The sequence below is a fragment of the Dermacentor variabilis genome, chromosome 5 (genome assembly GCF_050947875.1).
Source record: "Dermacentor variabilis isolate Ectoservices chromosome 5, ASM5094787v1, whole genome shotgun sequence".
NCBI lineage: Eukaryota > Metazoa > Arthropoda > Arachnida > Ixodida > Ixodidae > Dermacentor > Dermacentor variabilis.
This window is the reverse complement of record NC_134572.1, coordinates 78,712,151-78,739,382: the sequence shown is the minus strand read 5'-3', so window position 1 is coordinate 78,739,382 and position 27,232 is coordinate 78,712,151. Positions and strand designations below refer to the sequence as shown.

At 45.8% G+C, this 27,232-nt stretch overlaps 2 protein-coding genes across 2 annotated transcripts in view; both read right to left on the bottom strand.

Annotated features, from left to right (window-relative positions):
• Nucleotides 1-9,143, bottom strand: LOC142583585 (uncharacterized). The gene is made up of 3 exons (XM_075694074.1): nucleotides 9,102-9,143; nucleotides 6,504-6,695; nucleotides 1-585 (listed from the first exon to the last, which is right to left on the bottom strand). Exons 1-3 carry the CDS (start codon nucleotides 9,141-9,143, stop codon nucleotides 82-84), a joined length of 738 nt encoding a protein of 245 aa, XP_075550189.1. The 3' UTR covers nucleotides 1-81.
• A 2,718-nt stretch (nucleotides 9,144-11,861) lies between these two features.
• The window catches only part of LOC142583584 (beta-mannosidase-like), a 42,125-nt gene continuing 26,754 nt past the window's right edge, over nucleotides 11,862-27,232 (bottom strand). The window contains exons 11-14 of the mRNA XM_075694073.1: nucleotides 26,463-26,639; nucleotides 23,005-23,102; nucleotides 18,931-19,075; nucleotides 11,862-12,103 (exon numbers count right to left, since the gene is read on the bottom strand). Coding sequence (XP_075550188.1) covers nucleotides 11,862-12,103; nucleotides 18,931-19,075; nucleotides 23,005-23,102; nucleotides 26,463-26,639 — 662 coding nt within the window. The remainder of the gene's footprint in view (nucleotides 12,104-18,930; nucleotides 19,076-23,004; nucleotides 23,103-26,462; nucleotides 26,640-27,232) is intronic.

The window sequence follows — 27,232 nt, the reverse complement described above, 5'->3', positions numbered from 1 at the left end:
TGTCTTTACTGCGAACCAGCGGATACCTCTGAGTTCAACCTCGCAAGCTGCCCACTTGATGCCCACCGAGAACCAGTGTTCCTACGCTCTCGCCTCAACCATTGGCGAGTAGTGGTGCTTCCACAGGCAGTTCAGGCAAGTGACCGTGAGGTTAGAGCGAAGCTGCTCTGAGGTCACCGACAGGTCACTCGTGAAAGTGACGCTGAGCTGGCGTTCGGTCATGACGAAGCCGTTGTCCGAGAAGCGACCTCTAATTTTGCCGGCCGAGAGCCAAACGAACAGCGCAACGCCGTCCGTGGACAGGTCGACCTCGTGAACGTTAGACTTCGCTTCTGTCGTGTTTGTAGCCTCCTCCTCTGGCTGTTCTCGAGGTGACGTGTGGACGACACCTCCCAAGGATTCGGCGGTCGACGGAAGGCCGTGATAGTTTGACCCAGTGCTGTCTGTGACTTTCTGTCCGGCCGAAGACATGTTCTGTAAGGTGTCACCGGTTGTCGGCGCGGTGCTTTTCCGCATCGAATTCCCGGGATCGTTAGCCAGTGGTGATTCATGCTGTGCAGATTCGTCAGCCGTGACGTTAGTAACCTGCACAAGGGTCGCATGCGCGTTTTTCTTTAGCGACAGCCTGATAAAATAAGCAAGTTGTATGACGTCCAAGTATAGTTCTGAATACAGCTGATGACATACCCTCGAGCACACCGTAAAATTCGATTGCACGTGTACATAATTATTTTTCTAAAGAAAATTAAACTTGAAATATCATTAAGCATCGAGTGAAGCCCGAGATGCAATATGTATGTTCTATGGCATTCCTATCCCGGAAAGTAAGTCCTCAGTGCTGCTCCAAGTCAGTTGAAGCCAAAGTGGTCAACGGCTGTTACGCGTTTGGTGTACAACTACACATTATGAAAAGGCATCCTTAATGTGCAGTTAACCTTTCATATGGATCGCAACATCGAAGTAATAATAAGAAGAAGAAAAAGGAGGAGAAGTAGATTTTAGTAAAGACTAGCAGTAGGTTTTGATATGGGGGGGGGGGGGGGGGGAGTACGATTCGGTACGATCGCAGTTATTTTGGATTAATGCAAATACACAGTGGCAGTAGAATGGAGAATACACTTATCTCTTGCAGAAGGTTATGTAGCAGGTTAGTGGGTGCAACGTGTACGAACTCTTTGACACTAAAGACAAGCTGAACTCTTCCTGAATTTTTTATACTTTCTCTCTGTTGGGAAGGTAAAACATGCATTAACATTTAAACGCAGCATTGATTGCCTAGAATGCTCCCGACGCTAACAATTCCCATGCGCCATTATTGGTCTGTCATTACTTCTTTCCCCATTTCTTTATATACTTCAACAATAGTTGCATGGCAGCACGCCCCGACACAGTGCACATTTAATCAATGAAAACAACAGAACGTTTCTCTTTTTTGTTTCGCCACTTCTACTGTCGCGTCGAAGCGGCAGCGTTGACGCGTTGACGACTCAGTGGCGTGTCTTCGCATGCTGACACCAAAAACTGGCAACCTTGGCCGAATACGGAGGTCAGCATTGAATTTAGCATCGATCTGCCAGGCACAAGGCTACCAGAGTTCCGACACGTGGTCTACTTTTTGCTAAGGGCTGCGACAGCGTCACAAAGTATGGTTCGTAAAAAAATTGAAACAAATTGCGCCTCGAGAAGATAAGCACACGCTGACTCGCTATCAATTTGACGTTGTTACAGGTGAGCGGAGCTCACGTGAGGAGGCCACTGAAGAGATAAACAAAACCACCCAGAACAAGACTGGATGCAAGCTGTAGAGTGAAAGAGCAGACGGTTTGTTTTTCGTCTCGCGCTTAGCTGAGCTGCGGATCCGTCCTGCGAGAGGCCGACAAGCTATTCAGTGCACGCTGCTCCTACGGTAAGCAAATATTCACGCTACGACGAAAAGCACTTTGCTAAGCGAAGTTTACGTCTGCGGCTGTTCGACATGCTTGACGCCTACTCATTCAGAAGCTATTGCATTGCCTTGTCACCGATGCCGTGCACTATATGGAGAGACGAGTCCGCGCACCAAATGAAATGCGTCGCGCGAAATAGCTGCGGAGGTCTTCTTGAGGATCGTTACATGCTCGCCTTAAATTAGATTTCTGTCAGAACACGAGCACTCGAAGTGACCACTGTCTTCATCGTCTCATTTTTTAATGCTTTAGCATCAGGAGTGTTGAAGTGGGGAAAAAAGTTCATATGTGTGAAGATTGGGAAGTTAAACGCGAACGTCACGTAAGCCAGCGTGGCGTCCCAGTCATGGTGATATATATATATATATATATATATATATATATATATATATATATATATCACCATGATATATATATATATCACCATGACTGGGACGCCACGCTGGCTTACGTGACGTTCGCGTTTAACTCGTCCCGACATGACACTACAGCATATTCGCCCTTTTACCTCTTGTATGGTGCGACCTTACACTGCCGTTTGACACAATCCTCCCTTCTGTGCCACGTGTTGCAACTGAGTTGAAATCATCGATCGCGCTCACATGGCTCGTCAAGTCGCCCGATCTCGTTTATTAGCCTCGCAGCGTATACAAAAAGAGCGTTATGACCGGTGCCATCGCGTTGTTAAGTTCGCGCCAGGTGCTTGGGTGCTCCTCTGGTCACCATGTCGTCGGGTTGGCCTCTCCGAGAAGCTTCTCTCTCGCTACACAGGGCCTTATGTAGTCTTACGCCAAGTTAACGACGTAAACTACGAGATTTCGCCGCTACACTTTGATGCATCCTCAAGTCATACTCCTGTTGACGTCGTGCACTTTTCGTGGCTGAAGCCATACTTCGCTCGCAGCTCTTAGATTACCATGCGCCGCGACGGCGCTTCGCCACCCGGAGGTCTTGTTACGGAAGGATGAAAAAAGAGAGAGGAAGAAAAAGATTGGAGACTGGCTGGCTGCGTGTTGTTGCTCATCCTGTATATATATTGTAAATATAGTTTTTCTATACTCGCAATATCCCCGGAACAATATATATATATATATATATATATATATATATATATATATATATATATATATATATATATATATATATATATATATATATATATATATATATACCGCGTTTAGATGAAGAAACGTAGTCTGATAGCTTTTGATTAGACAATGGACTTGCAAGGCACAGAGACTTACAGAATAATGCAATTGGTTGGTAAATGTTATTTACGGTCGCGTTGAATTAAACGGACGCTGCTTGTGACGCATCACACAGCGTCACTATCCATGCGCCAGCTTTCCGAACTTCTCCACTCTTGCTTCACAGCTATTCCTCGTGCCTTTGCTATCCGCGCCTCAGCTGCGCGACAGATTCCTCGCTAGGTCTACTGGGCGAGAGCCCAACGCCAAACATGGAAGAGGAGACAAAGACGCTAGGTAAACCTGGGCGTCTAATGGATTGTGAGGATCGGCCCACCCACGGCTTTGATTTCACAACATCCAGGATTTACAAACCACATTAAAATGCTTGGAACTACACATATCTTGCGCTGGTATGAGGTCCGATGTATCAAGTCGCAGTCTTTGATTAGCCATTCTCAGTGATCGGCCCTCTTGATACGCTGTCGCCGTAATAGGCACACCTTACTCTGCGAAACACACGATGACGACACGCCAAGCCGTGGTGGACAAAGAATGCATTGCTTTAAAAGAAGTAATTTTGTTATTTCTGTTGGCTGGCGGCCCTCGCAGGCTTTGAGTGGCAAAATTATTGCGCGAATACATTTTTCGTGTCGATATTGCGAAAGCCGGCCCGGCGCTACATGGGAGGTAGGATCTTATATCGTGATGGCGGCCGTCGCGAGGAGAGCTCGAAAAATGCCAGTACACGTAAAGTCCTTGAAGAGACAGTGCATTGCTACAACTGCAACCAGTTAACTACAGTTGAAGTAACTTGAGAAAGTATCTTAAGGTAGAACATAATATGCCAACAAAACGTATGTAGGTCATTGTACGGATTATTGTTTTGCAGAACTATCCGTGAAATACCAAAATACTGGCGATACTATTTAAAATTCAGTATACTGAGTATAGTACTTAAGATACGTATAAAGCTTAATGATAATTTAAAGAACACGATCCAAGACGGGTAGCGGCGTCACCTTTGGACAGCCGCAAGTAGCTCCTCGTGGCGTTGCAAGTTTCAGACACGCCTGCTAGGTACCATTTAGATTCTTACCATAGCACCATCCTCCTTCCCCTTCACATGTTATCTGTTGTTCCCCTAAACCACTTCCCCAGCGTGGAGAAACAGGCTAGAGGCACTTTACCAAGGCCGGCCCTTTCACCTTTCTGCCATTAAGTATTCTCTCTCTCTCTTGCCAATGAAACACGACTGCATTCCATTCGATTCTACATTCTGTCTACACTCGATTACCTTCCATAAAGACTCAATCGGGCAACTCTTCTGGCTTCTTCCAGCGCAACAACAAAACAAAAAAGAAACAAAAGAAAAAATAAAGAAGAAGAAGGAAGAAAGGGGTAGGGGAGGGATCAATAAAGAATACAGTCAAACTTCGACTACGGAAATATGATTTTAGAAATGTTCCGATTTAACAAGAGGCTTTCGATTACCAGACACGCATTCATGGAGCATAATGCGTTGAGAACCTCAAAACAACGAAGTATTCTCGATGTCTCGCCGAATTTAACGAATTTTTGGGAACAAATACGAGTAAAATATGCGGCAAAACACGGGTACGCAGGGTTTCAGTTTAAATGACGACGCCATCGACCTGTGAGGAGGTTTGCGCCGAAACTGGCATGACGTAACTAACCACGTGCTCAACGGGCTCGCTATCTACAATAAGTGCGATAAGTACGCAGGCATCTTTTCTTTTTTTTTTGGGGGGGGGGCGCTCTCGAATAAGCCTTGTTATCCGTCCACACAAGCATTTTAGAGCGCAGCTCTTTGGCGTCCGTTCCTGGGTTTCGCGTCGTCGTCGGCGTTGTCGTCGGCCTCGTAACCAGCTCCGCCCCCCTTTCATCTACCCAGCGCTAGCAGCGACCGACTGATACCGCTGGATACCGCTGACGCCGCTAGAGAGTCAAGATAACGTGACTGCATAGAACACCGTCGCCGCCATGCAGAAAGAGGAGGAAAGGGTCCCCCCCCCCCTGTTCTTGTGTGGCGGATAGGGTGCTCTTCAGTTGCCGACGCGCCGGTTATTTCACGTAGGCCCCGGCACGTCGACGAATACGTGACCACCTTCCCACGGCTAGACCTGGTTCTTAGCGCTGCGGAAGCGAGGGTATCATATTGTTTGTGTCGGCATCGGCGGCGTTGTCCCTGAAACCAACTCCGCAGCTGGGGTTGACTCACTATCGGCGTCAGCGGCATCAGTCAGTCGCTGCTATCTCTTCCCTCCTCCCTTTATCGTGTTGTCCGCTGGGTGTACACGCCGCCCCCCTCCCCCCTCTTCCTGCGAGTCTCCGGTTGTCAAAGCGCCGGCTCGAACTTAATTCCTTTCTTCGCTCCTCCTCCAATGCAACCCCTGTGCGGTGGCAATCAGAGAGCCAGATCGGTGGCGGCGGATCTGTATATGTGCACCGCCCGAGCCGAAATTGCCGCTGCCGTTCGCCCTGTGCGGTGGCAATCAGAGAGCCAGATCGGTGGCGGCTTGACATAAAGACAAACAGCAATTTCCTAACACTTATGCGGGAGAACATCCCGTTCCTCTCGCTCGTAACGCGTCCCACGGCTGTGACAACCTCGCGAGGCACTTGTATAGATCTCGTCTTTGAGAATCAAGCATTGGTGTACCAAGTCGAACATATATCAGTCTATTTCTCCGACCACAAAGCTTCCTTCATGACTGTCAAGAACTGTTAGTGGAGTCTTTGTTAAAGGAATACGTGTGAAAAAAAAAAATTCTGTGATAGCGCATACATGTGTTGCTCGATTTCTTTGCCTCAATCTATCGAAAAGGTGAAACAGCTTATTTGCTGCGCTCAAATTTCGCATTAGGAAGTAACGTAATCGTCGGTAATTTTTTTCTTTTTTAAGTGCTTCCGATGTAACAAAGTTCTTGACTTAATGAAAAAAAAAAACTCCGCTTCTCATTGACTCCGCGAAATTTAGCTCTAAGCATGTCTGAAATCGGGCCCGTTAAACTAGCATCGTCAGTTCCGCAGCTCGGATACGAAATGCAAATAGAAAAAGTCTGGCCTTCCCTTTGTCACGCAAGAATCATTCATTTCTGTGCAGAAACATAACTAAAAGCGCAAATGGAGTTGTGAAATAATTATCTAAAGTCTACGGTTTAAGTGTTTTACTTCACCACTTTTACAAGCTTGTCTTTTTTTCGCATGAAATGCGCTTTCGAACAGTTCCCCAGAAATGTTTTTTTTTTTTTACTTACACCAAAATCAATGACAATGCCAAACCACGTTCGTGACGTCACGATTAGTAGTTCGTCGGCGGGTTATATGGAGTGTTAAGCTCACTCACTCTCAGCGTGACGGACGCGATGTCCTTTGCAAAGCGAGGCACTTGCAAGAGCAGAAAGTTCGTGGACAGTGTCGCGTTGTCGGTCGCGTTCAGCAGGCGGAAAGCGAAGAAACTGTTGTTGCGGTTGCATGAACCCGAAGCCAGCAGCCTGGACACGTTGGCCACGTATGCAGCGTGGGCGTAGTTAGACACCTGCGTGAACCGGGGCAGCACGTGTAAAAGAAAAACACGCAAAGAAAAAGACTGCGTTAAGGCAGGAAGTGCTTACGTAACTCACGCGGCCGTTAGCTGCGAAGGACGCGCGAAAGTAATATCGCAGTTCAGCGAAATCACGCCCTCTCACCCACACGGTGCCAACAGTTGCGGTCCGTAATTAAAGTGGAGGAACGCCGTACGGGCCCCACTCGCATATTAGTGAGGTGGAGCAGACGTGAAGTGCCGATGTGTCGAAAAATAATGAAAAAAAAATATAGAAGGTAGACCAACACTGGTTTTGTTTTCGCTCTTTCTGACGTAGAGGTGCACGAAGGGCTCATATACCATTGCAAAACAGTGTTGACAACACTGCCGGCATCGCTTCGGTTAACTTGGTTACCGATGACGACGAGATTTAATCGCAAAGGGGGTGCCGGCGAACCGGGCGTTATTCTTCAAGTGTTTCACTAAAGTTTCCAATTTCTCGTGTCTCAAGAAAATATTGGTACACACTTTTGCAGTTTGTAATTATGTTACGCCTCGTAACTCTCAAGTCCTGCGGTGAAGCCACCCTTAAGGGCAAAGAGCTTATGCGGTTCTTCATGTCGCTTCGTTATTTGGGAGCGAGACGCGAAGCGGCTACCAATAGTTGCAAAACAAGACCAGTAAGTATCAGCCTTCTGCTACAATGCCTTCAATAACGGTGTCTACGTGCAGAGGCCTAGCTTATCGTTTGCTTGTTCCGGGTAATGACAAGGGAAGAAGCGCGAAAGTATAGAGCTGATTCAAGTGCCGTTCCTTTTCTAACGAAAAGGTATCTTGTGTGTGTGCCACTCTAGTGCTTAAAATAGCACCGGGAACACTGTCATTTCGAGACGTTGCCATGTTTGACGGGAACTTTCTGGTTGATGCTCTCACTCGAACTTTCACTGATTACTCACGGACTTGTAAGGAGTATTTCATTTCGCGAACGAGCAAATAATTATTGGTGGTTCAGTATCGGGAATTGTTTTACGTAACTTTCAGGAATGGGCAGGAGTTGAGTAAGTATTCGGGCCAAGCACAATCTTTCTCTTCTTTCTGTTGTCGTTTCGCTGTGTTTATGGGGAAAAAAAGATGCATCGAAATGAAAGACTTCACGACCGACTGTCATAACTTGTGACTCAAGGCAACGAGGTGTACGTACAACGACAATCATGCATGCGGCTCTCTTTATGCACTTTGTGGCTGAGTCCGCTTTCTTTACAGCACTGTTTTTGTTTGTTACACAGTGCACACTACCCGACAAACCTAAACCGAGATTCTCAATGAAGCGGATACTTTATGCTGCCAAACGCTCAAACTGTGGTAAGTATCTAAAATATGTTCTTGCAGCACAGCATACCGCATGAATGGAAGCTGATGGAGAATGTATATAAATTATAAAGTGTCAAAAAAAGCGACGCGTGCGATTTGCTCGGGAAATTCTCTCGGGGTCCAGCAAATTGCTGTGGTAGCACACTCTAGTAGATCTCCGAGTGTATGAGACAGTAACCGTGTCCCGCTCAATCTGAAGAAGAAAAAAAAAAGAAAACTGCAGCTGGAGAAGGTGCGATCGCAAGCTTCATTCTGGGAAATGCGCTGCTGTGTAGGATCTTTCGTGCCATAGTGGCAAGTCATTAATTTTCCTTCTGCTTGGTATCCCCACAACGAAAGAAAGAAAGAAAGAAAGAAAGAAAGAAAGAAAGAAAGAAAGAAAGAAAGAAAGAAAGAAAGAAAGAAAGAAAGAAAGAAAGAAAGAAAGGAGAAAAAGAGACCGTTTGTGGTTTTCTCATATCTCATATTTCGTATCATTACGCGGACCAAAAGATGTCGGCGCGGCAGAAACTGCGCGATGAAACAGCGTCCTTAGCGAAAGTGTAACAGGTGGCGCTCTCCTTCTGCTTTTATAACATCGTATACTGCATAGTGCACCACTGTTCGAATTTGTGTGTAGTTTTCATGTGCTTGGTAGATCTTGTTTCTTTATATTTCTAGCCTCCTTTACTGTTATTTCATTACTTCGTGAGTTCAGCTGACACAAGAGCCTTCTGGTGACGCGAAGATGACAACGCCCCCCCCCCTCCTTCCCTTTCACTCACGTAAGCACTTTTGTATACGGGCACCACACTTTCGTCGTTGTCACAGGTGTAAGGAATTTTCTTTTTTTCTTCTTTTTGTCCAAGACGGAAACGTAATTTCAGCATTTTTTCTGGGTAAGTTGCAGCTGCGTAAATATCTAGTAGACAAATTTGTAACTCTAGAGTGAAATTACGTGTAACCGAGCAAATATATTCGCCTGTCTACCATGTAGTCACGTACGAACAAAGCAGGCTTCCGCTAGATAACCTCTTTTCGCAAAAATCACAGCACCCAGTTACTTACGAAACCTCGCCGGTTGTATGCAAATTTTGTCAGTGCGTTCATGGTCGGCTGGTCGTGGAATGCTGGAAGAAGCCGTTATTATCTTTCTGTGCGTGTTTCTAAGCTATTTATAGCAGCAAACCAGTTAAAACGATATTGCTAGCGCCGATGAGAGTAGCTGCTCCAACCTCGACTAAAACGAAGCACTTCCGAGTTATACTTCTTTTTTATTATTAAATATTTATGCAGTGCACCTGACTATGCATAAACAAGCCAAGCAAACAATATAAACACATTTGCTTGAGTTTTACAATAGCCAGGTGTGAAACACTTGCATTGTCTAGTGGAAACGAAAGTGGCGATATCAGGATAGTGGTTCACCTGTATATTGAAGCGCGTAACGTAGCTCGAGATTTTTTCTCGTCAATTTGGTAGTGTAGAGCAAAAAACGATAGGAAAAAAGAAGACAAGTTTGCAACACTCTCGCGCATTTAAGCATTACAACTACTCGGCTAATGGACACCGTGAGCCACCAGTGAACTTATTTACTTCTTACTTTCTTTCTGTTTCTTTCTTCCATTCTTTCTTTCTCTTTCTTTCTTTGTGTTTTAGCAATTCTTTCTCACTGTCAAGCCCGAAAGCAAGCATCGCTTCGAAGAGCGTGTGTCGGCCGTGCGCTGGGACCATCGCGTTTCACTACTCGAGCAGTGTGAGTGTCAGTGGCATGCAACGTATTGCTTACAATCAACACACAATAATAGAAAATCTCTTATATATAGGAACAGTGCAAAGCCGATTCCTCGACGACATCGTGAGCCAGGAGATTCGTGCGACCTCATGTTTTCTGGTGTCACAAATATACAAATGATACACGGCACATACAAAGATAGTCCATAGCCCCGGCGCTGCTGACTGCTAAATATAGGTGACGCGTTCCGAACAACCTCAACTGCGGTGGTTCTCTTATCCCAGATGCTGCTAGAAGCCAATGAACCAAATCACTCACTCACTCACTCACTCACTCACTCACTCACTCACTCACTCACTCACTCACTCACTCACTCACTCACTCACTCACTCACTCACTCACTCACTCACTCACTCACTCACTCACTCACTCACTCACCCACTCACTCACTCACTCACTCACTCACTCACTCACTCACTCACTCACTCACTCACTCACCCACTCGCTCACTCATTCCATCGATCAATCAATCAGTGATAATGCATGTCGGCGCAGAGATCCCGCCAGATGGGAAGCCAGCAAACCTGGCCGCGGCATCGCGAAGTTGATGCCAGGGTCGTAGTACGCCTATCATTGTCACGTGTCTGGCACTAAGCAGTAAATGAAGCCCTTATTTTCTTTCATAGTACAAACAAAATTTAAAAATGGCTTTCGTAGACGCTACGATTTCTACTTCTTAGATAGAGAGCTTGAATAGGTGGGCGAACCGCACGATAAACCGCAACTATAGAAGTAAGCAGTTACAAAATTTTCCCCGTTATCATTTTTTAGGTTAATATTTTAGGGCATAATAGGCGCCAAGAGTAAGAAACGCAATCAAGGACGGCACAGAGTTAAGTAGTGTGATGAAATTAGGAAATGCGTGGGCGTAATTTGGAATTTCATTGCGCATGACAAGGGTAAATGACGATAGCTTGGAGAGGCCTTCGTCCACAAGAAGACATCAAATAAATAAATATGATGATGATGGCTCTAGCACACAGGTTATAAATTCTTAACTGAAGTCAACGGACCAGTTTCAGCATATATCTACTCTTAATATGCGGCACGACATGCATGGGCATATTGAAAAGTTCTTTTGCCCCGCATTTCGCTAGCAACGCTTTTGAAGCAAAATGAGCTCCAGGAAGTCCATCTGCTTGGGTGTTCACTATACAGACGGGTGTGCCAAAGGTGTTGCTAGTCTAGGGTTTGCGCGTCAAGTACAGCCTGCCAAAAAAGATTACAGGGCCCGGGATTTGCGAAAAAAACTGAGTTCCCACAAAACCTTGACATATGCATATAGCTCGGAATTCAAATTTGCACTCCCTCGTAATTTATTGTGACGTACAATATAACTCGTTAAATTGGATGCACTATGCCTAAATAAAGTAGAAATTCACATTTTTCGTGGTACCCATGACCCGGAAACTTACATTAGCCGACTACACATGAATATGCCCTGATCACGCACCGCCTTTAAAGACCAACTGCATCATTTTGATGGCTAAATTGATTGTAAATGAGTAGTCTGTAACGTGGATGCAATCTTGACAAAGCTGTGGGCTCGCAGTCGGATCTTTCTTTTCATTAGCAGCCTTTAAACAGCATCGAATCAGACGACGTGTGCACCCTTGGGGTTAGCGGGTATGATGTAAATCTCCAGCACGTCACCTCCGGTTTTTTTTTTTTCGGTTTTTTTTCAGCACCCTGCGGGCAGCCGCGGACCTCCTGCAATCTCGGAGGTCATTCTGTGGAACCGCGTTCTCGGTCCTGCCAGGCCAGTTTCGCCAAGTGGTAATGGCGGTTTTTTTTTCGGTTTAGTTCAAAAAGCTTCTATTTTCGCAAGCTTTTCCTGATTCACACGCTCGCATTTTAAACGTAAAATTTCGTATGGAGGTTGTTTTATATTTACGCTATCTGAAACCAGGCCTCTTAGGTGGTCCAAAATTTTGTATCCCTTGGCTTCCAATTCCGCAACAACAAGATGCGTTAATGTAATTGATTAATACAGGGTAATAGGTGGAACACAAACCCTAAAATCAGGAAGTAGATCAAAATTGCAATTGCTCGCACAAGGTCCGCACCGTGAAGTTGCGCGCAATCGACGTCTTGGGCTCCAGGGAGGCATAGTGGTAGAGCTTGACTTCCAAAAGCAGATCGTAGGGCTCGTCGTGGTACAAGTCGTCCAGCACGTAGACGACCAAGCGCCCGGCTTCTTCGTACGGCGACACGAGCAACGGCGCATAGAAGCGTTTCGCGAAGTAGTGCAGCATCTTCCACTCGCCCGTGTAGTCTGCACCGGCGAGCAAATAACTGTTACGGTTGGTTGAGCGACAGGTAATCGCGCAAATTCTCTCAGTCGACTTTTCACACCTTCCTCGGACGACTGGGTGCTCACGTATCTCGGGCAGTGGGTGTTTTGCCTACTTTAATTATGTACAGTGAGCTGTCTCGTACCCGCTGCGGTGGCTTAGCGGTTATGGTGTATAGCGCTGGTAAGCACGAGGTCGCGGGATGAAATGCCTGCCGCGGCGGCCGCATTTCGATGGGATTGGAATGCAAAAAACCCCGTGTCCTGTGCATCTGGGACACGTTAAAGATCCCCTGGATGTCAAGATTCATGCAGGGTCACCCACTATACGGCGTGCCTCATAATGAAATCGTGGTTTTGGCACATAAAAACCCGGAATTCAACTCAATTCGAGCTGTGTTGAAGTGCGGCTTTCACGTTCTAGGTTTTTTGTTGGATTCACAACTGTTGTCTTGGCTTTTACTTTTGTGACAACACATCCACGTTGAAGTTGCATTAAATTCAATTCGATTCAACTCAAGACAGTCTACGGCGTGAAACGACAGCGAGGATGCATACTTGGACTCGTTGGTGTGGCAAAGCCCACCGTACAGCGCTGCGTGTCATTCCTTATGCGTTCGTGCTGTCCTTTGTGCGTTGTATGCAGGAAAAAAATGCCACTGTAATGTGCAGCGCTTTATTTGGATGTATATCGCACGACCAGTGTTAATATCGCAATTCGCAGTAAGCTAACGTGCCTTCGACGTACAGCCCGGCGCTAATTCCGCAACAGCAACAGGGGCACCGAAGCTTGAAGCCAAGTATAGCAGACTAGGCTGTCCATTAATATGCACCGGGAATTATGTTCTCGGCATGGCATAGGCCGCTTAATAATCCTTAGTCTCTGCACCACCCTGTACTCAAACAAACTTCCATCGTTTTCGCTCGAAATTGAAAAGAGGGACGTACTAGATGTGTCCCTGACGCCCACAATTCGGGTTTTCTGCATATAAAAGGCTTCCATCAAGTCGCGTGCAAGTGGGACACTATACTTCGAACGAGAATTCTTACGGTTGCTTTTCATTTTGCGGAGAATAAGTCAATATCTCGGCACCACGTGTTTAGTATCATTGACAAGTTAAAAAAGAAATATTTGCATCGGCTGTGCAGGGGATGAAAGACATGGTGGCGAGCAAACATCCTAATTGCAAATTCTTAAAGCTCCACCACGTGGGAATCCGCGAAAGCTCGATTCTTGACGCTTGTTCAAAGGCGCACGCGAACGTTCCCGTCATAAATTGCATTACGCAACCGAGCGCTCTTAAATTTCAGGTCATTGTATAGAAAACACACACGTTCCGAAGAGCACGTCGAACACAAAGTTCCGGATCGCCGCAGGGACTCCCCGCACATTTCAACCGCCATGAAAAAAAAATCAAATAATAAAAACTTAGCATTTCAGAAAATCTTCGGACACTGCAATGGTGAATCCCCCTTTTTTGTTCTTTCTTATGTTTTCATTTTGTTTTGCAACCCGAGCGCTTACGTGCACTAGAGCAATTTCTTTGAGACACATTTATCGGAAGCGATGTCAGGGCATCGTAAAAAGGTTACACGGGTCATAAAACCACGCCGCCTTCGTTTAACCAGTCGTACGCAAGATAGCCGCGTTATCTGAACAAAAGCAAAAACACACGGCAGCACTTTCACAATGCGCCGGCACCTCAGCAGGCAGGAAGGGAAGAAATGAACCTAAATTCCTTGTGTCGCAATACTTTGCTTTCGTAAAACCACCGTTGATCGCAAAACGCTTACGAATTAAAAGACCACGCGTCCTGCATTTGTCACACACGCACTATACAGAGTCGGTGCTTTGCTGTGCTCTGCTGTGCTGCGCATTCCTATGCTGTGCTGTGCTTTGCTTGAAATCATGCCTACTTGCCTGCTCGCTCGCTCACGCAATTTGTTTGTTTGGTCGTGTGCTTCACCGTCGCTCGTTTGATTGCGTGCGTGCTTGCTTGTTCGCTGAAACATGATTTTTCTTTGGCAGAAGCTCAGATTAGGTTGCTTCAGCGAACACTTTCAGATTTCTTTAAAAATTATTTGTGGCAGATAGCGCAATTCTACTCCGTGAGCTGGTGGTCTACTCAAAGAGGGGGATCTTCCTGGCACAAAAGAAATCGAAATACATAATCTAATAATCAACAAAAATTATCAGTTAGGGTTCTAACTAATTACGTTAACACATATTGCAATTTACAAATTCTAGCGAGTGAGGCAGCAAGGCATATCCACTCGATAAAAATTGTGTGGATGACACCATTTGCGATATATGCGCCATCAAACTTGTGGTTAAAATGTACCATTGTTCCACTTAATTCCTTAACAAAACGTCGCTTTCTGCATCGAAGCACAAAAGTAACGGGAACACCAACGCATTTCTCCGCAAAGTTCGGGAATTAATATTTCGAAACTGGTGTCATCTTGAGTATTCGTTCCTAGTATATCCAGCTTGCGGACTCCCCGGCTAGAATTCGTAAATTGCAGTATGTGCCATAAATTAATAAGTTAAAAATCCTAATGAGTGATTTTTGTTAATTAGTCGATTATGTATTTCAATTTTTTTTTTTTTTTTGTGCAAGTAATGTCCGTCTGGGTTCGATCAGACCAGCGTATGGACCAGAATTGTGCTATCTCCCACAGGCAACTTACAAAAAAAAATTGGTAGTGTTCGCTGAAACGCCCGGTATATAAAATTAACTCTTCCCCACACTCACCTATCTTCTTAAGGCACCCCTAATTGGTCGTCAGTGAGCAGACGAAACTAACACAAACAAATTCAATGCTCCATTGGGATCCTAATGGAGTGCTTTATTGGTTAAAATAACTTGATAGGCATTTCCGTTCGTAGGATCTATGGTGTCGCGATTGGTTGCAGTTTTTATTGCGTACGAAGACTTCTTTCTATTCTCCGAAAACATCTTTCTTTCCAATATACTGAGGGCGGAAGGCCGAGGGTAACGCTCGGCATTGGCTTTTCTTGACTGATCATAAATATTCGGTGCAAAGGTTCGCGACAGGTATGTATGCAGAAACAACATAGTGCGTGCGTTTGGCCCGGTTTGTGCACTGGGCGCATAGTTTAGTAAGCCGCACGGAGCGCGTGACATTTATGCCCCCGCAAGTCACTAGCTACACCGTGTATCTGATTCACCCATCACAAGGCCCGTTAAAATCGTGCACCAGAATCGCGTCGCATTTCCTAGCACATCACGTTAATGCGATGCGCGAGCATTCAGGTCAATTCGCTAAGGCGACATCTGTCCCTCAGTCTGTTCCCGGTTGAAGCATAACAGCTATGCGCTTTCTACGGCGCGCTATCCCCGTTTGCACGAATGCGACGTGCTCGAAAGACGTCGTGTTCATGTAGACTCGGTCGTGTGGACTCGGCAATCTCGCGCCTTCTCCCCTCGTTTGCATATTCGAATAGCAGAAAGCGAAGGCAGACTCATTCCCACGAGTGAATGGCGAATGGACACGGCGGAGCAATGGAATTGTTTGCGCGATATTGCGAACCAACAGGATTTTTCGTAAAACAAAGAAGTACGGCATAACATACGTGCCAACTGCGGTCGAAGGACGATCCAGTGGGTGGCGGTGAAGCTTCCTTTCCGTGACCTCTATTCACGAATCAATATGCGTCGCAGCGAGAAAATTGCGTTGTTTTTTTCTTTCGCCCCGCTCGTGGAATTGATATTTATCTCGAGCTCATCCCTTTCTCGCGGGGCACCGCTGTGCGTGTGGACGCGACGCGACGTATACGTAGTGCACAGCCTTGACGTGCCGCACTCACCTTGCGCGTCTGTTTTCGAGTCGTCGTCGGTCGATGCGAGGCAATCTGGTGTAGACGAGTCGCTTGCCCACGATCGATTGTACTCTGGGGTGCCGTCACGTTAGGCGGTATATAGCGAACGCCAATGTGCATGCAGGTGTTGGGCGGATTGTTTTAAACCGTACACACCTCATTTGTTCGCTGTTGCGAAGTCATGGCAAAACAACAAAGGCACTTGTTCACCTATTGGGATGCGTTGTTTGTTGCAGCTCAATTATGCATGCAATAACAGACCTAACTTGCGTTCAGAACTTAGCACACACAAGAAACTAGATTCCTCTGAAATATCAGGTCAAGGCCGCTTTTTTTTGCGAACAGTTTGTGTATGAGCTATTTGGTTCCTCAATGTAGGATGGAGCCGGCAGACACACCTCACGGATTAGCAATTGGGGCTTTATTAAACGCGTGTGTACGTACACAGTATGGCCAAACACATGCACGCAGACGAAAGCCAGCCGCTCCTTAGGCCAATAATATCAAACGTTATTTTAAGCAATCTGTCTTACATGCGTAATATGGGTAATTATGCGTAAACGTGCTCAGGTATACGTATAACAAAGAGCGTCTACGCCAGTACGTGTGCAGTATACGTGAAAGCAGTCTATCGAGAAGCGAACTCGTGCAATAGGTACGTGACGTGCAAATCCATGCCTCAGCGACGGTTGCCTCTGATTAACAGAAATAGATCTCAAAGGGAACGCTTTTACGGGCTGCACGCACCGTAAGCGGTTGCGTAGCCGGAAACACGGTATGGCCGCCATCTTATAGACACACCTTAAAGATTTTGTTTGATGCTAAGCAAAACAACTTTTCTTGCCTTTTACACTGGCTACGTTTTTCAGCCTTTGTATTAAGCACTGACAGATACCGAGGGTGATGAAGAGGTGGCTATCCTTCTACCCCACTACAAAAGCCGATATTTCAGCGCTGACAGAACTGAGAGGGCAGAAAGCACTATATCCTAACCATTTTCTCTATATGTTTTGACCAGCCTCCCCTGTGTAGGCCTCTTGTGCTAAAGCTTGCATAGAGGGCGCCGCAGCAGCCTTTTCTGGCTTTCGTATACATTATCGTACAGTTCAATATCCTTGTCTGTAACAAATGTTCATGTGCTTTCAAGGATGAATTGCCACACGTGCAAAAGGCGCATGGCAAAAGCAAGGGGAACAAGCTGGGCCTTGGGTTTTTAGGTTTTGTATGAAGACACAAGCCCTCTGGTCACGTCATGCGTCTTTCGCACACACTGCAATTCAACGAGTCAAAACCAACTCGACCCGATTCAAAGTTCAAAGCACTTGTGCTTCGATCGAAACTAATCCGCGGGCCTCCCCTACCGTTTGCCTCACAACACAGAGCTGTTATGAACGTTAAACGCATATATACTGTTCTCTTATTATGTGATTGTTTTGTGGTTTTCATTAACACGGAGTCTCGCCATCCCCAGCGAGGGTTCGGCAAACGCAACGAGTGGGCCAGCATATCGTATAGCTTTTTCGTCTTGTTCATAAAGTTTATTCGATTATATCATCGTGAGACCCTTGAGCAGCAAATTTCAGCAACGTGGCCGCAAGCCCTCATTTGACAACCTTTGAACGATCGGAGTCGAATAACGGGAAGTGATTTAGCAAAGAAATTTCGTGTTTCCAGCATGCACACTTCTATTTAAATGACGGGAATTTGTCGAGAAACGTCGCCGTGCAACGCCCTTTTGTAGATTTTGTAAGTAAAGGTCAAATGTGGATACGCTTCTCGTGAAGATGCGGGTGCTTTTATGCCCGCAATTATTCAGCTCGAGCTCATCTGCCGTGGTACACATGACGAGAAAATTTCAGACGTCGCGGGATATTGCGAGAACTCAAGCGTCATTCAGTGTGCGTTCGAACGTCGAATTAGGTCAAAGAATGGATCGCTGAAATATGGCCCAATGCGGGCACCCGCACGTGCCTTAATACATTATACTATATAGATTTCCTCGTTAAAGCATATGGCAATTCGTTTCGTGCAGGCTGGAAGTCTCTAATTTATGCCTAAGGCGAATCTCACAGCGTTCTGGAAGCATATCATTCCATTTTTTTTTATTATTTTACTAATCCAAGCACTCACAACAGACTGGGGTGGCTCACATAAAGATTCATATCGTGAACATTGACGGAGAGACCGACTGTAATGAATGGCCTCGGTGCTTTAAGACAGCTAATAGCGGAATTGAAATTCTAAATTCTGAAATTCTAAGTTCTCCGCGCTTTTATGAGAATAAACTGGCAGCAAATATTTCTGCTTGATGCCCATAAGACCTACACAAGAAAAAAAATCGAAGTGCATAAGCCTCCACCAACGACGAGATGTCTTTCCATTATGTCAAAACTTGAGCTTGTGAAGTGTACCAAACGGGAAGCAGCGCGCGTATTTCGGACCATCAAAATCACCCCTGCCATTGTGCAATCGAAATGCCATAGCGCATGTTCACAAGGGTGGGCTGGCATTATAGGCCATCCGCCATTGAGAATAGAAAGCAGCGCTTTATGAGAATAGTGTCGCGACGATGAGCAATAGCGGACGGCTTCTACGCGACAGACGTTTCGTGAAAAAAAGAGACCACGAGCATCGTACGTCCACCTGCGCCCGGAGGGTCATTATTTCTTGCCACTTTGTTCGTCCCCCACAATGTCTCCTACACCATTTGGGCTTCTTTTTTTTTTCATCCTTCATGCGCACACGTGAACCTACAGTCGACTGCCACTACACCAGGGGCGCCCTAACGTGCACTGGCATGTGGCTGCGCGGTCGTCATTCCAATCCATCCCCATTGTTTCGAGATCACTTTGGCCGCTATTCGAGCCCACGAACTCGAGATCGGCAGCAGAATGCCGCGGCTGCCGAACTGTCATGCACGAGCCCGTAAAAACGCTTCCGTTGTGATCTCTACAGTGGCACGCACCGATGGAGGACCAGGACGGTGCCTGCCAGACGTCGTTCAGATGCCAGTAGACGGCGCCCATGGTCAGACCCTGCGAGCGGCGAACCGCGAGCCGCTGCCGACGGTAGTGCTCGGCCTGCGTCTTGACGCCCATCGCCTGGTAGATCTGCGCGTACGGCAGGCTCCAGCCACACTTCACTAGTACGTACAGGCAGTTGTGGAAGCCAATTTTGCTTTAGTTCTTCACAGCCGTAATCTTCTCCAGAGTGACACTATTCTTTACCCCAGCTGCCGCTACACCATAACTCACCGCCTCTGCGTACACAAGTTAGGACCAAGAGGACGGTACTGTACGTCAATTAATAAAGATACACTTTCTCCCTGTCACCCTCATTTGACCATGGATACGTTCTCTCGCCCCATCTGTCTCTCGCTGGTAGTGGTTCACTTTCCGAGCTTTTTGCCACAGTGCGCGGTAATAAAAATGTTGTTGTTGTTGTTGTTGTTGTTGTTGTTGTTGTTGTTGTTGTTGTTGTTGTTGTTGTTGTTGTTGTTGTTGTTGTTGTTGTTGTTGTTGTTGTTGTTGTTGTTGTTGTTGTTGTTGTTGTTGTTGTCGTCGTCGTCGTCGTCGTCGTCGTCGTCGTCGTCGTCGTCGCCGCCGTCGCCGCCGCCGCCGCCGCCGCCGCCGCCGCCGCCAAATCATGGTTACAATTACAAAAACATTCCAGGCACATCTCTTGGCATTTTCCCCTTCCTCCTCCACAATTCCAAACGAAAGCGTTGCCGCAAGACTGAATGGAACCGTGGTGCTACTAGATCTTTAGTGATAACCACGTGAAGTCAGCAGACAATGAATCCAATGGAAGATAATGAGGAAGTAACTGCTTCTTTATTATTCAACTGCATTATAAATTGTACATGAGGGTTAGATCTGCGATAAGCTTCGTGCTACTAATAAAGGAAAAAAGTAAACGGAAAGTAGAAGGAAGACAACTAGGCGCAATGGGAGCAGAACCACAACCTCCGCATGAGGTGACCCCAGCCTCTCCGCTCGACCTTCGTGTATTAGGCAGCGCCACTCGCGTCCGTGGCGGTGGATGTAGAACATCCATAAAACCACAGGTGTTACGCAGTAAGTGGACACACAAAGAAGAAGGTGGACACGGAACAAGCCAACCAATGTTTTATGCGAAGCTCCCTCCCATTGTTTATAACAGCTCAAAAGTGTTCAAAAAAGTACAAAAGTGTGCCACGAGAGGTCCAAACGAAGACAAAAAAAACAAGAAAAAGAAAAACGGCATAATCGTCAGGCTGCCAGGCTCGAAACGACAAAGACAGGGGCGACGCGCTGAGCAGACGTCGTGCGCTGAAAATTAAGCAGAACAACACTGCTTTGCCACGTGTTCTGGTAATCAAACCTGATGTTCAGAATGGGTGCTACACCTTGAACTTTCGCCTGCCGTGTGGCTGTTGAGTTAGCCGCCGTGCGCGCGACTATTTCTTTCTTTCGGGTACGCGCATACGAATACACACCGACTCCGTGCCTGCGCCGCATTTTGTATACGCAAGCAAACCAGTAAAATGTAAGAAGTAGGGCGACAGTAAAAAAAAAAAAGAATGAGAAATTGACGTGATGTGTGTTTGGTGGCCACTAGTGCACCGACAGCCCCGCCCTGTCCTGTGTGACGGCAGTGCTGTGTATAAATTGACTTAATGTCCGTTCGTGCATGCTACATTTTGGCCTCGTCGCTGGGTTTTTGTTTCTCATTTCCTCGTCTTGTCGTGCGTGATTCCACCTGAGTTGTCGTTAACCACGTGATTCATTCTTTCTTGCTTTCTTTCTTTCTTTCCTTCTTTCTTTCTTTCTTTCTTTCTTTCTTTTACTCTTCCTTTGGCTTTACCTACGCGACGACTCAGTCTCTCTTTTTTTTTCTTTACTTACAGGCGTTTTACTGTGCAGCACCACCAGCAAGTGTTGCTTCAGCGATGATCGTCCTGTCGCTGCTGCAGAAATATGTACCTCTACACTCTCATCGAGCGAATGTGCGTCCATACACGTGCTGATGGTTGCTGGGCCGCCGTCACTACAAGTTAAATGATTCACGAGTCTACCTGCGTTAAAAGCAAGAACGCAAGCGGTACAAAACGTGCGGTTAAATGAGAAAGCCTTCGCTCGATGCGCGGTGAAATAGCAGGCTATCGCTTGGTTGCCAGGTTGGCGGTCCACCAAGCTAGACACATCAGCGTTTCGTTAGATTGCGTCCCCTTAAGCTTATATGGAAAGCCTCTGTCAGAAAAAAAAAGCATGTGAATATCACATATATTGAAAATAGCGATATGTCTGGACATTCTTCTGCGTGAATCTCGTCCGAGGCTGGTTTCGCGCAAGCCAAGGAGGCAAAGATTCGACCGTCCATAACAGCTCTGCTCAGGGTAGCGCATAATCTAAATTACAGATCTGAAGAGCCCAGCTATAGCATCGTTATTGGTTTGAAAGGCTGGTAGTGTATTTGCCACTATTCAGACGGCTACTAAACAATGCCGGGCAACTTATCGTCACTCGTTTGCTGGACAAGAAAGGAAAAAGAAATGAAGTCGGTAACCCTAAGCGTAATGGTACGTGAGGTAGCACAAATGTTTTACCAGTAACAAAACTGCAGCCACTGGGCACCATTTATAGAAAGAAAAAAAACTAATTCGACAGTATTTTTAACCGTGTGCGATAACCTCGCATATTATAGTACAAGCGTTATCCTTCAGACTAAGCCAAATCTCGACTTTTAGAAAGCTGCGACATATGTTTTACTCCCTTCTTAGGCTATAGTATTTTACAAAACTGCCAACACCACAAAAGGGAATGGTAGAATAATTTAAAAAATGACCAAGAATTTTAAGATACTGCACGTTATAAACGTTTAAGAAATAGAAGCACTATAGCAAGATCATGGCTGCATTCGATCGCAGTGATTGCAATCTTTCATCACTGCCTTAGCGGGGAGCCTCGGTAGTGAAAATGCTGTTTTCTTTACCGCCACATTAAGCGCCCCGCTGACCCGTACTATTGGACACAGAACCACATAATCGCAACAGATAGGTGGCCAGAGGCATCGGGGGAGGCTTGTTCTATCGAACCAGCAAGATTGAGTAGCACTGACCTAGACTGAAAGCTTTCGGTCGATTATTAAACACCTTGCTTGTCCACTACTGCACCAGTTAGGCGCGATACACGCGTACGAAAAACGAGTTAGGCGGTTCGTGATAAGGATAACCAATTCAGCAATCGTAGAGTTAGTTTGATAATTTTGTTTTCACTAGTACTTATCCATGTAGCTATAGTTTCAGTATTCCAATTCATACTATCACGGATACAGAAAATTGTGGTGGGGGAAGCAGATCAAGAGAAGAAAACTAAAACGGTTCTTTTTGAGCTAAGAAACATATTAGTGTGCTTTATAGAACTTCAATGTTCAATACTGCGTTCTTCGTGATATAAAGGAAGTTAATGGTATGCTTAAAGATAACACTCAAGTAACTCTCGCACTATATTACTCCTTCTCAATGTGCGAGCATAAACAAAAGCTGAATTTTCCAAGACCAGTTCGAGATAAAGGAGACCAGATATGGCCCGACCTGCGGTGTTGACCTTTGAGAGACTGCCCGTAACAGCGGTTCATCCACGAGAAGGGAGTGTTAACATGAGAAAGGGATGTTAGCACTAGACGTCCAATTGGTAGTCATGCCATGTGATTTGTCCCTTAGTTTAACTTTGTCCTCATCTGCGTAACTCAGTGAATTGTCGCCGAATCATCCGATTCGCGCTCTAATACGTTTAATTCGAACGGAATTTCGACTGCCCGCGTTAAAGGGATATAAGGAGCACGTCCCAGATAAGTAATAGACATGCGCTGCATGTGACAAGACGTCAGTGAATGCGAACTCGATAGCTGAAAACAATGTCTTTCGAGAAAAGCACGCATCTCCAGCCTCAAATTTTACGCGTGTAGGTGACGTCATGCCACGTTACCCGTACGCCTGTGTGTTATACAGTATGAGGCGCCGTCATAAGTCGCGCGATTGCTTTTTCGCTATGCGTACCTGCGACAGCAAGATGAGGATCCTCAGGGCCTGATCGGTGCCGTCTTTCTTGGGAAGTGTGACGACAGCTGACATGTACGTTTCCAACCTGGCATTGGCTTTGGTGTGCAATGCAGAAGAAACAGCAAAGGTGAGACAGTAGTCACTATCAACAATGAATAAAGGTAAGCACTCAATAAACTCATGAATACATACGAAAAGAAACGACTGCTTAAATTGCGACCTTACCTTCTTTAATGTGAATCTTAAAAACAGGGGCAGACACATATTCGCTATGCTGCAAGAAAGGTTTTAGGAAGCGTCACGTAACGTAGCATCAAGCAAGTCCGTTAGATATTCGCACTTTTCGCTCACAAGTAAAAAAACTGGACAACGAACTCTACATCAAGAACAACCTTCGCTGCACGTGGCTCGAGTAGGCTGCCAATTTTTACGAACGACGAGGAAACCTGTGAATTACTGTTAAATTATTTTTACGCCAGAAAGTCACACCTGGGACCACGAGGCAACCGCCGAGGATCATTCGAGCTGTCAGTGAAATAAGGACATCTAAACACGCACACAAACAGGATACGAAAAGAACAGTTCGCATTGCGCGCGTGTATAGATAAATTAATCGTGTCGTGTATTTCAGGGAAGTACAGTGAATTATAAAAGCTAACCAACAAGTTAAGCTCACCGTAATGTCTTTTCTGAAAGCCCCGGACAAACTTCAAGTAACAAAATTCCCACGTGTCGGTGAATTACACGGTTACTTTCACATTCTGCGTCCCCGCCAGCTTGCGGCAGCTGCGGCTGGGACACGAACACAGCACTTCACACATAACCGACAGCAGCTGAGCTACTGTGAAATACAAATTACACAAGGTGACTCCGAAGGCCTGTTTACGGATTTACAGCGCGATCAACGCATAAAGCGTTCGCGACGCGGACTGATTGTTCAAGTTCAAAAAAATTTACTCTCGCTGTAAATAGCCGTGCCGTATACGATGACAAGAAATAAATGCGTAAAACTCCTACAATTTGAATAAAAATTCACTTCAAACAGAAGTTGTTGCAGGATGTTGAAACAATTTAAGAATCTGAGCCAGATAAGCTGCAAGACTGCCAAAGATGTACTGTCTTCGAAGATGGTGTAAAACTTTAATTACCTTCGCGGTCTAGTTCTCTACTATGAAAGCGTCTTGTTGCATACAAGCGAGATTTGTGTTGAAAATTCGAACTCATTGCTTGGGAGCTTTAGATGTAGCCGGCCACAAAGCTATAACATCTATAGCACATCGCTTATACGAGGGAAGCCAAGTTGAGTCCAGGTCCACGCGCAGCGTTGTTACTCCGATCCTTCGGAAAGCTAAACCGTCTGATATTTCTAAAGCTCGCAGCTATCCCCTGCCCCAAGACAGCCATCAATGCGTATACGTGCACATGTAACAGAGCGATGAATTAGGCTTGATGGTCTACGCTCGTTGCGCTTACGCCTATGTGCGGCACACGCTTTGTCGTGCGAGTCTTGCATTCGTTCCCGGTCAGTGCTCATCCTGTCGCCGCTAGTGGCACGCCGTACACAGTGCAATAACAGTGAACGTGCGCGTGCATTGCCGAGACGTTCATTCTGTGTAGTGTCCTCGGTTTGAGGAGTGCGCCGCCTCATAACTAAGTTTAGCGACGAGTGGAACTGTAGAGAGACACTCACGGAATGCGCGCATACTTCCTTCCACGGCGTCCAGATTCATTACAAATACACGCGCCCCTACTGAAACGAGTGAAACTCCCGAGGCATAGGCCATTCAACGCTGCCCATCAATGTGCACGCGAAGCTCGCCTTCCAAAGTGCTACGCAAACACTCGAGGCGCGTGGGTGACACCAAACACGTTGAGTGCTATCGAACCAAGGCGGACCGGCTCTATAAAGCGTTGGTAAGGGGACGCCGGAGAACGCGGGCGAGGGGGGATATTTCTGTGGAAGATTTCTCTCAGTATTCGAGATTCGAGGCATTTGCGCGGGAGCTTCTACATTTGCGTTTCGCTTTTTTTTCTTCTGAAACCAGGAAAGCGGCGTATACTCTAGAAATAGGCCGGCGAAACTATCCCTACAAATCCTGGAAATGTCTGAAACAGCAGGTTCATTGACAACGATAGAAAATACAACACAAGTGAGGTTAAACTGAAACGCAAGACATGTGGAGTAACACTGCGTACTCCCCCAAACAGGGTCCTGAAAGCTGACTGTGTTATGTTTCATGTGTTCTGCATTTATGTGCATATATATATATATATATATATATATATATATATATATATATATATATATATATACATATATATATATATATATATATATATATATATATATATATATATATATATATATATATATATATATATATACTCCCCATTCGTGTTATAATCTGAACATTGATATTCTTAACACTTGGTTTCATTTGCCTCCACATTTCTAAAACAAACGGCAAAAAGCTTCATTATCCAGTTCAGGGCAGACGCGCCATTGAGTCTGTTTATGCTTACTTTTAAGTAAACAACGTAAACCGTAAGAGTCCATTCAGATTTTCTTCAAGTATTGAGCACCAAGACTGCCTTTCATGGGTAATTGCCTGCTCGAAATAAATTATGGTAGGAGAATGACTTCATAAAGATGCGAGAAGAGTGGATAGGCCCTGCCTCCTCTCAGTTTATTGTGCTATTTAGGCTTTGCCAACCCGTGTACCCCTCATCTAACCCTTCTCAAGAGCTATTTTCCCTCGACATCAATCCAGTTTGTAAATTGTCTAAATCTCGCTATAGCTATTTGGTTTTACTTCCTAAGCCACATATTCTAAATATAACCGAACAATATTTTGCTGTCAACCCACCTTACTGCTATCGCTACGTTTTTTCTCCCTATACAGCTTATATATAAATTAACACGTGAAAATTATTTGCCTTTATACCAGCTGCCTGCCGTGTACACATGACCACAAAAGAACGGCTCGCATTACCGGTAGAGGTAAGTCTGGCCATAAAATTACCGTGTTTAGTTACCTGGCGCAGAATTGATCATCTATGGCGTCCTTGTAGGTCGCAAGAGTAATTACCAGTAGCGGGACCCGGTTTCGGACAGAATCGTAAATCAAATCCTCTCGTGTGGTTAGAAATTGTATACTGGTCTTATATGCGGCTATTACTTGACTGAACGTTGAGCCGCTCGCTTTCCGTTATTTTTCTCGCTTGTGTACTCAGAGCTACGTTTGTTTACGTTGAAGAGCCTCAAGTGCTCCGAATAATCTGGAGCCTTTTATGCTTTGCGGTGTCTCTAATAGTCCACGTTTATCACTGAGACATTGATTCCCTCGACGTTAAGAATGCATTGCCAGAATCTGAACGCTATAGCAAGCGAATGCCGTCTGTCCAAAGTACTGAGACATCAAGCACTTGTCACGGCTATTGCCCTGCTCACCAACCTAAGTGCATCCTGTTCTCGAGCGTTTGCGGAAAGGGCAGCACCAGATCTCCGGGTTCAAGGGCGGTGGCCAGCGTCTCCATCGACGGGAACGAGACAAGCCCGAAGCTTGAACAGAATCGTGGAGTCGGCACGGAATCCAGGCTCCAGGGCGGGGAGTAGTAGTCGAAGTAGTGCACTGTCAATTAACCGTGCGCAAATGAGAGAGAGAGAAAGGAATATAGGTAACAAGTGAGCTGAGACATATAATGCACAACTTGTTAAACGCCATATAAATGTTAATGAACAACAATAAAGAGAGAAAGGGTAAAGACATAAATTTCACAAAGGTGGGATTGTACAGAGGGTGGTGGTCGCGATTGAAAGGCGTTGGTTGTCTTTCTTTGGGCAGTCAAGCGGAGCTTTTTTTTTTTTTTTTTGCGACGAGTTAAAATGACATAACTACCAGGTGTCTAACAGCCAAATGCTTTTTTTTTTAAACTGAAGTATTAGCAATGCGCCATATCATTGTTTTTTCGCTGCAATTGTCGTCCCAGGATTATGCCAGCCTTACAACCTTAAGCGCGACATTGTTGGAACTAACTCGAGGAAGTTTCAAAATTTAAGTAAATGCGCAGTTTTGGCTGTTCTTGTGTCTTTTTTTTTTCAAAAACGAATGCAACATACACAAATATTGGAAGGGCATTCTTAGTTTGCCCTCATTCACGTTAGCGCCAGCAAGTCAGTAGCGTAGCCAGGGGGTGGCGCAGAGGGCATGTCCCCTCACCCACT